At 40.1% G+C, this 9,956-nt stretch overlaps 1 protein-coding gene across 1 annotated transcript in view; it reads left to right on the plus strand.

Moving 5' to 3' along the window:
- The window catches only part of KL (klotho), a gene marked incomplete at its 5' end in the record, with an annotated part of 46,338 nt that overhangs the window by 248 nt on the left and 36,134 nt on the right, over positions 1–9,956 (plus strand). Inside the window, 1 exon segment of the mRNA XM_010191290.1 lies at positions 1–170. This exon segment is cut by the window's left edge and continues 31 nt beyond it. Within this exon segment, the coding sequence (XP_010189592.1) occupies positions 1–170 (170 nt within the window).

The raw sequence follows: 9,956 nt of genomic DNA on the forward strand, positions 1-9,956 counted from the left end.
GTGACTATGCCGAGCTGTGCTTCCGGCATTTTGGTGGGCAGGTGCGCTACTGGCTGACCATGGACAACCCCTACGTGGTGGCCTGGCACGGCTATGGTACAGGGCGGCTGCCGCCCAGTGTGCGGGGAGGCCCGCGTCTTGCCTACCAGGCAGCCCACCACCTGCTTCAGGTAAATGGTGGGTGGTGGGAAAGGGACCTGTCAACTCCCTGGCCCTGTGGCTGTGCCAAGGCAAAGGGTGCAGAGGCTGCCCTCAGCCTGCCCTGTTCTTTGATCAGCCACAGTGGAAAACCACATTGATGAATTTTTGGGCTAATGGTGACAAGGCTCATAGAAGGGAGGCAGGAACTTTGAGGTTATTTTGAGTTAGTGGAAACGCTCTGAGTTGAAGCATCCTCTGTGTTCTGCAGAAATGTTCAATCCTGTCCCCAATGCTTGCGAATGCTGCTTTGAGTGGGTGAGTGGATGCTTTTGGCTGTGCCACTCCAGTACAGGCTTGCTCAGGTGACTCTGGAAATACTTCATACAACTGCATAGAGAATTCATGCAGTTGATAAAAAAATCTTACTGAGGTCATGGACATGGTTGAGGTGGCTGAAATGTCATAGAGAGGTGGTTTTTTTTTGAGTGCGAACAGTTTTTGGGAAAGAAGACCCTCTGCTCTCCAGCTAGCCTAGTAAGTGGTGTAAATACTTTGCTACGCGTCTATGGTGCAATTAGAATTGTGGATTCTTAGTGAGAATTAAGCAAAAATGTGTACAAATAATTTCAGTGATAAGGGAAGAGATTCAGCCTAACTGGAATGGTGTGGCCATTACGGCATGATCTATTTTACCTTAATACATGTTCACAAACTCTGCTAATGTCCGTCTGCTCACTGTCCTAATAAGTGCTGTATATTAGGCATGAACACTGAGAAAACATCTGACGAATGCCTAATCCAACTTTTTGCCACTTGGATTGCTTTTGCATAGTTTAGTGCTACCCATAAGTCAAGAGAAAATATAGGTGGGGAAAATGTGGGTGAAATTTCAGATTAAATTCCTGGTCCTGAAACCTTTACACTCTTCATTTAGTACCTTGGGGTGTACTTGACTGTGTTTCATGCTTGAGTGCATCACAAATCACCATAGTAGCTGAGTCCCTCATAATCTCAAGCATATGCTTGTTCTCACAAAAGCCCTACGGAAAAGAAAGGTGCTTTTCTATTTAACAGATGAAAAACTGAGGCACAGACTTGCCTATGCCCTGTGAAAAGTATAATTAAACCAGAGAAGTCTACCAGTACTTGGTTTAATGACAGAACCTCAGGATTAGTTTTGTCCTAGTGACTGTCATTCACGTTTTCGCAATTAGTGGACATTCCTTTTTATGCAGCGGTGTAAGGCAGCAAGGTATCCTTTTTTCCACATTTCGTGAATGAGGAACTGAAACACACATGTAATTTAAACCCAAAATGTCCACTGATGACCATGGATGACCATGAGCCAGCACTGTGCCCTTGTGGCCAAGAAGGCAAATGGCATCCTGGGGTGTATCAGGAGGGGGGTGGTCAGTAGGTCTAGAGAGGTTCTCCTCCCCCTCTACTCTGCCCTGGTGAGACCGCAGCTGGAATATTGCATCCAGTTCTGGGCCCCTCAGTTCAAGAAGGACAGGGAATTGCTGGAGAGAGTCCAGCGTAGGGCTACAAAGATGATTAAGGGAGTGGAGCATCTCCCTTATGAGGAGCGGCTGAGGGAGCTGGGTCTCTTTAGTTTGCAGAAGAGGAGACTGAGGGGAGACCTCATTAATGTTTATAAATATATAAAGGGTGAGTGTCACGAGGATGGAGCCAGGCTCTTCTCGGTGACAAAGAATTATAAGACAAGGGGTAATGGACACAAGCTGGAACACAGGAGGTTCCACTTAAATTTGAGAAGAAACTTCTTCTCAGTGAGGGTGACAGAGCACTGGACCAGGCTGCCCAGAGAGGTTGTGGAGTCTCCTTCTCTGGAGACATTCAAAACCTGCCTGGATGCCTTCCTGTGCAACCTCATCTGGGTGTTCCTGCTCTGGCAGGGGGATTGGACTAGATGATCTTTTGAGGTCCCTTCTAATCCCTAACGTTCTGTGATTCTGTGATTGTTAGTGCCCTTTTCCTGGCACATGATTTTTTTAGGATACTGGTCAGTTGTGCTTTCAGCTCTTCTACAGGTCAGATCCCAAAATCTCCAATCACCCTCAGAGAAAATAAGGGACGTGTAGTTTATGCAGAAGAGCTCCCATCCCTGACTCCTCCAGGCAGGAGTCTTGAAGCAGAGATAGAGCCTGACTCTTCAGGACAGAGAAGTGAACGCCTTTAACACTGCGATCCTTCTTTTCCTCCTTAAGTCTCCATACCTTTTTGATAGGAGACCTTTCAACTTGTGCAAGCAGTGAAGTTGGAAGCTGCAGAGTGTGGCTTCTTTCACTGCACAGGCTGATATGCATAGAGAAAGTGTATGTAATCGTGTAGTGAAAGATTAAGTGATAGTGCATATGGTGAGGAGTGAATTACATTTCCATGTGCAAAATCAATCCTCTTACATAATTCTTGAGTGATTGACATTGCAGCTTGAATAATGATCTTTAATGTGCATCTGTGGGTTGCATGTACTTTTGTAGGTAAGTTTGGTCAGTTGTCGTTAGGAGCACACGCAGCCTTGATTTAGATCAGAAGGCTGTACAGTAGCACTGCTTCATGACATAACCTGTGTGCAGCACCAGACGGTGCTGCTGGGAAATACAGCCCTGACCCCCCCACCAGAAAAGATGTGGTTGCATCATCCCTCACAAAAAAACTCTTTCAGGTGCCTAATGTTTTGCTGCTTATGTCTGACATTATCCAGAAGGTCTGGTCCAAGGTTTCTTCCTACTCCTTTTTCCTTCCCTGTGATATTGTTGTTTCTTTTTTTTTTTTCTTCTCCAGGCAAGTTGAGCTTGCAGAACATGTTTGCTTTTTAAAAGATAAAATGTGTTGTCATAAATGTTTGGTTCTTAGCAAATGAGCAGACTAACTCTTGGTATGCACATTTTCTGACCTTTTTTTCCTTATTTACAGTATGCAGTTTTAAGGGTATTCTTTCAGTATTTATTCAAATCAAAAACCCTCATAAGTGGAAAGCTGATGTTTGCTAATATATCTTACTGGATGTTAATTACATTAAAAGACTAAATAATTCCCTCTAAGTTCTTTAAAATTCAGCAGATACAAATGTGGATTCAGGGCTCTGTCTGAGCGAGTTATTTATTATCTGAATAAATAATCAAATAAGAGTTTCAATCAATTCAGGTCGTTCAATTCAGGGCTGCTGAAAACAGGGCAATGAAGTTTGATCTGAATAATGATGTTTAAATTTAGCTTGAATGGATGTCATCCTATTGTACTGAATTTTTTTAATTACCTTTCATTTTTCTGAACTTCCACAATTGAGTCATAACAGATAGTAAATGGACAGAGTAAAAGACACTTTTTGTACAGGGCAAATAAAAATAATGTAAAAAACTTGTAAGAAAAAATGTTTTATGCATCCTTGGTTTGTTACTGAGGTATGTTGATCAGTATTTGGTGAAAACTTCACTCTTTTATAGTATTTCCACTGGCACGTGTCACTTTTGACATGTCTAAACCCTTCAAACCTGGTAAGAAATGCAGGAAGCTGCACTCATTTATTCACCAAATTAATTGAATGGATCAAGTAGAGTTCATAAAAGTTGGCATTCTCTCAAGTCAACAGCCAGAAAACGTAATACCAGCAGACTGTCATGTATCTGATACGTCTCTTTCTCCACATAGCAGTTGAGGGAGTGCCACTGTATTTTGTTCTGCTTTTTGCAAATGCGTTTTTTCATTACTGGTTCAGAGTATTTTGTCTGCGTTGAACATACTTGGATTTACTCAGTATAAACAGCATTTGCAGAAACAGAAGAACATGTTGTTTCCCCGAAGAAGTGAGTGGAGTTGCTGCCTGGAAACCAATCATGTAGCAACAGACTGATTTCTATTCCAAAACTCTTTCCAAAACAAAAGTTAAGTACTCTTTTGTTGACCTTCAGTGCTAAGTCTAATAATGTATCAGTAATGGCAGCATAGGAGAATGGTCTTTTCTTAGTCCGTATTTTTTCTTTCAAAATTCAGACAGCCTTCAAAGTTTCACTCAGTGCAAATAGAGTGATTTTGGGTTTTCCTGAAAGTAACACAGTTCATCGTAGTTGGGAAGACATACAGAATTTTTAGAAAAAAGAAGGAATAACTCTAAGTAACAGTATTTTTTTTCTATTCTTGCTTTCTTAGAATTTAATTTAATGAAGAACAAAGAAGAAATTGGTTCTGTTTCTGATTTTGAGTATCAGTTGAGTAGTATATATTTGCAAATAATTTATTGCAGTAGTGGTTATTCTAGTCATTAGTCATTTGAATCAGGTATCTTTCAAATGTCAGATATGACAGAAAAATGCAGTCAAACTATAGAGCAAATTCACATCTGATGCTGCAATTTTCTGTGCCAGTAGCTACGGATGGTTACATTATGTTCACAAATTATATTAAAAGCTATAACATACCTTTCTCAAGCTTTAATCATCAAAAGAAAAAAAATCATTTTAAAATGTGATAAAAATAGGAATTTGGATTTCAAAGATGGTCATTTTATTAAAATTAGCTCCAAAGATAGAATATGTAACGTCCTCCTTGCCATTTCTACCTGATCACATGCTCATTTACAAAAGGAATGGTGTTTCCAAATAGTCTGCTGAAAAAAAAAAAGTGGTTTGTTATCCTTACAGAGTACTTTGATATTTAACTATAAAAATATCAAGACTGCATGGAGAATAAGGTGTTATCATGGAAAAGAAAGAATGGACCTCTCTCAAATATACAAGTTCTATAACTTGAAAAGCTTTTAAAAGATGTAGGAAATATTATTAAAACTCAAGAGGCAGAACCTGGAAAAACTGCACTGGTGACTGAAGTGGATGGCAGCAGAATGTGTGTTCTCTGTGTGGGAGAGTAGCAGGTCGAGCCCATAGGAATGTTAAGTCTCACCTTAACTCTTTTGATGTTCGTAATGAAGACAAGGATTTCCTGAGGGTCACTATTCATTATGAGGATTTTAGTGCTTAACACTTGTGAGTTTTATAGTTGTGAAGCTCTCTGTTTGATTAAATAGGCAGCCCCAAATCTGTGTTTTCGTATCTTAAATTTAAGTGCCACGTGTGTGAATTTTAATGGTTACAGTAGCTGTTGCTGGAGGTGCTTAGGTGCTATTTCTGTTTCCCATCTAGGGTAATCTAGTATGGTTCCTTTTTAAATAGCATGCTTTTCATTTAAGATCAAAGGTTTTGTTTAACATATTGGGCAGGGCTCTGTTCAGTGCCAGAAAGATAATGACTACTGATTAACAGCAGTTTGATACAGATAAGGGCATTTAGACAGGCAACATAAAGTTCACATCTTATAAAATCTCACTGAGTACATGAATGTAAAGCTGTCTGCTCCTTGATATTCTCTCATTTTGCATTATTAAAACCTTATAAAGTATGAGATGTTTTTGGTTCTCCCCTTCAACGTCTTTCCTCAAGCAGAAGAGGTCCTGTATTTGTTGTAGTTTTGGGGGATCTGAAGTGAAGCGTGTGACAGGACTCATGTTTCTGTGCATTCCTTCTTATGAGAAGCTTTTCCAGTTGCCATTTCATCTTGTTTCTCTGGAAAGTTTTCAGAACTTAAGGTAGTTGATGGGCATAATTATAAAAAAAATAAATAAAAAAGCACCTAGCTTCAATTTTTGCAGACTGAAATGTATATTTTAGGTTAAAATAGTTCACCATTTTTTAGTGTCTGCCTTTCCCTTTTGACCGGAGGCATGGAGCTCCTAGAGCTTTTCCCATGATAAGTCAAGTAGAAACCTCTATTCTGTAACCGTCAGCAGGTTGAAAGTGCAGAGGCAGTCTTTTCTGCTGAAAATACCATCTTCTGTGAGGACTGGTCTGCTCTGTGACGTAACAGAAAGTTGCTTCACTCATCACATGCCCACCTTCTAGAAGGTCAAATTCTGGTCTCTCTTGCTTTGGTAGAATTAAATCAGAATAGGACTCCAGCAATTTATTAGGCTATTACCTTAGCTTCATTCCTCTTATTTATTAACTCTTTCTTTGAGTAACAGCATCTTCTTCCCAGTCTAGTCTGGGGAACAAAATATTTTTTCCTTAATTGTTCATTATTTCTTCAGCTAGACCAAAGCAGTGAATATGTCTGTACAGCCAGCCGTACCATTGGCAAGCACTGACCATTAGGACAGTGAATAGAGAGCAGTGCAGGATGCAGCCATTTAATTTTAATTATTTTTGTGACTACGATGCATATCCTTCTTACATTGAGAGAAACAGGAAAAAGCAGACAGAGATGTGCATGTAGATACACTGTAGTTTGCGTAGCTCCACTTTGTAGAGTCTTGTGGTTTTCAGTTGGTAATTGGCAGAGTTTGAGGGCTGTTTGCTAATCCTTGCAACTGAGTGCGTGATTTGTGTGTTTGGTTGTTGCTGAACTTCATCTGAAGGTGCAAGGCTGATCTTGGCAAAGTTTTAAAAGAGCCAAGGAATCAAAGGAGCCTGCTTGCACAGACTTGTAGGTAAAGAAATGCACACAAGGATATTTTCTTCTTCCTTTCCATGAGGGTAAAAATAGAGAAGAGGAAATTATGAAGTGCTTCTGATGAAGTAGGGGAGGTGACCCCCTATGCAATGATTACAGGTTGTAGAAATTTTAGGATGTGTGTTACCTGTTTTGAGTATTAAATAGAAACAACTCATACTTGAATATTTGCCTGTCAAAGCATATAGAAAAGTGTCCCTGGTAAAGTTGTGAATGTTGATTTTAGATTAAATCAGAAGAATGGAAAAGAATAAGGTAATAGACAACATCTCAGGATGACTAGGAATTACTGAAATGAAAATGGCATAGATCTCTGAGGGAGAAGGTGATCCATGGAATATCACCATGAATAAAACACGAAAGAAGAGATTGGCTTCTGGAGGAAGAACTGAATTGCTTCACTTGAGAGAAAATGTGCCAGCAGAAAGAGAAGGTGGGTCATCAAGAAGGAAGAGTGACTAAGCACAAGAGGAGAAACAGATATTGGCCATAGCAAGGAACTGGAGCCTTTGGTAAAATGAATGAGTAGGAGACAAATGATACCAAGGAAGGGAAGGAATTAGATTCACGCTGATGCTCTCTGTAAATACTCCTGGACATAAATATCAATGACAGAAAGAAAATTTAGAGTTAAAGGACCATATGCACACATACAAAACAGGATTAAAGTTCAATATCAGTAACATTAGCTTGACTCTTAGAAGTCATGGATAACCCTTTGAGGAAAGAGCTTCTGGAATGGCCTTTCAGTGTTCATGGTAGGAACAGAAATCTTCTTTTAAGACAGCTAGAGCAGTTTAATAAAAGACGCTCTCGATGCATTTGGTGGCAGTGGAGCTGACAGTACGTGTAAATGTGTATTCTTCCTCTTTGCTTGCAAATTCAGAATAGAATGATACATGGCATGGCTTAAATTTTGAGAACATAGTTCAATGGAAAAAATTAAATACAATCTATATTAACAGTAAACTGTTTAGGACATCAGTGATGGCGACTTCTGGCTTGCTGTGGCAGCTTCAACTCTGAGAGCACAAAACACTCTTAAGAAGCCTGGCCTGTTAAGTCTGTGGTATGTCTCCCTGGAGATTTGGCAGTGAAGGTCCTTTTAGATGCACACTGGAGTAAGATAAAGCAATTTAAGAATCTCTGGATTTGGCCACATTGAAGCACATTTGTGTTGCCTCATTTTTATGCATGTTTAGTCTGAGAAGAGATAGCATTCTGTGTTGTGAAGAACTGTGAAATTTTGAAGTTTAGCTTTGTTTCGATTCTGAAAAAAAGACCTAACATATTCTAAATTCTCCCAGTTACCGAAATCTTTACAGATGCTGCTTATAACAGCTGGTGTAGGAACCGAGGGCCTGGGACCATGAGCAGTTCCAATGCCACCAGGCAGCTGGGGCTCTGTGGCTTCTGCGTGATGGGAAGCACAGAGGCTTTTGCACGTCTCTGGATGCTGCCAGCCTGGGTGGCTGAAAGGCTGGGGAGTCCTGCGAGTCACCCCAAGATGTGCTCTTCAAGCAAGAGGGGGAGCTGGCAGGGAGCCACACACACTTCCAGTGCCATTTACTGTCACTTCAGTCTGCACATGATAATTTTGATATTTGCACTTTAAGTCTCATGATAACAGGTGAGCTTTGACATCTGTTTCAGTCAGCTTACTACACCTCTAAAGACAGCTGAATGGTTTAAAATTGGCCAGGAGAGAGTGTACTATGGAAATGCCTTGTTATTTTGTGAGTTCAAAAGTCAATCCAGGAATCCTTTTGTAGGTTAATCAGTTTAATGCCTTTACTAAAGGCTAGAAAATGTTGGCACCACTGAGATTATATTTTACAAGCTATTTGCTTTACAGTTAGGAAGATAGTAGCGTCTGTTTGTGTTAATCCTGCTTCTAGAAAAGACATCAAATGGTCGGGAGGGGAGAGGGGACAGACTTGTAGCTGCTGGTCACACGCTCTGCTAAGGGTTTGCTGTGATTTTCCAGTGCCTTTTCTTAGTAAGCTTTTTTCTTGTTCTTTTGAATATGGAGTAGCTCCACTGGATCAGTTGTTTTTCAATGCTGAGGGCAAAGTTTACCGAATTTGTTTATTTAACTTTCAGCATTTTAAGGAATAATCTTATTTTTGCTGCAGGCATGGAACTGTTGAGCATAGTTATTGATTAATTATTCTAATTATGGTTCCTTAACTCAGATATATATGGAAATGGTAGAATTATGCAGCATTTATTTTCTTTTGAGAAAGTAGGTTGAGTATATATTGCCTTGTCAGGCTGAGTGATTATTTTTTGTTTTCTATTTTGTAAGTAATAACATTTTGCTTCAAAATTGTTTCAATAATTCTTGACCTCAGGTTTGAAATGAAAGTTCAACTGGCTCCTGACTGTACACTGATGACATGCTTTTTGGAATACACTTATTTTATTCTTAATTTCTTTTCCTGTGATAGTACAATGCTAACTTGGGTGCAAGCTGTGTTTGGAGAGAGAAGGGCCACCACAACAGAATGAACATCACCAGGTACGTATAACATCAGGAGGTGAAATCCAGGCCAGAAAGAGTCATAACAAAGCACGAGGTAATAGAAAAGAGGAACATTAGGAAAACAGACAACGCATGAAGAGCTGGTGAGATGTGGGGGTGACTGGCCATGAATGGGAATGCAGGAGCTGGGTTTATGAGACCGTACTGCATTTCTGTGTGTATATTTAACATTAAATATTAATCTTGATATGAAATGAAATACTCTGGAGTGTCCCAAAGATGAGTCCCTCTCTGGTTCATTTTTATTTATAAATGTAGTATGATTTTTTTTGAGGAAGCTGACTGGTGATTTAATGAAATCACAAACCACGCTTCCCAGTGATGGAGCCCAATTGCAAGAGCCTGTCTTGGCTTATGGTGTCCACGTCCTGTCCTTGCATTGCCACCAGCACTGGGAACGGGGACATGGTGAGCAGTCTGCAAAAGGAAGAAGATGCTACATTAAAGCTGGGTTTCTCAAAGAAGCTTAAGGAAAATAAGCGAGAACTGGGTTTTCCTTAAGCTTGTTTGAGAATCCTGCCACTTTCAAGCAGTTCAGTAAATTAGCAAGATGAACAGATGTATTCCTCTTAACTTGAAGAAAATGTGCATTCCCGTATTCAAGTAGCATCTGCCATGTGAAGTGTAAGACCTTGGAAATGCACTGAAGGAGCCCTTGAACTCAGTTATCGTGCTGCTTTCCTTCCCATCCATGAACACGCCTCTTGTTTTAAATGAGAAGGAAATATTGCAGTGCACCAAGCAG

Source organism: Mesitornis unicolor, unplaced genomic scaffold (assembly GCF_000695765.1).
Source record: "Mesitornis unicolor isolate BGI_N332 unplaced genomic scaffold, ASM69576v1 scaffold6979, whole genome shotgun sequence".
Taxonomy (NCBI): Eukaryota; Metazoa; Chordata; class Aves; order Mesitornithiformes; family Mesitornithidae; genus Mesitornis; species Mesitornis unicolor.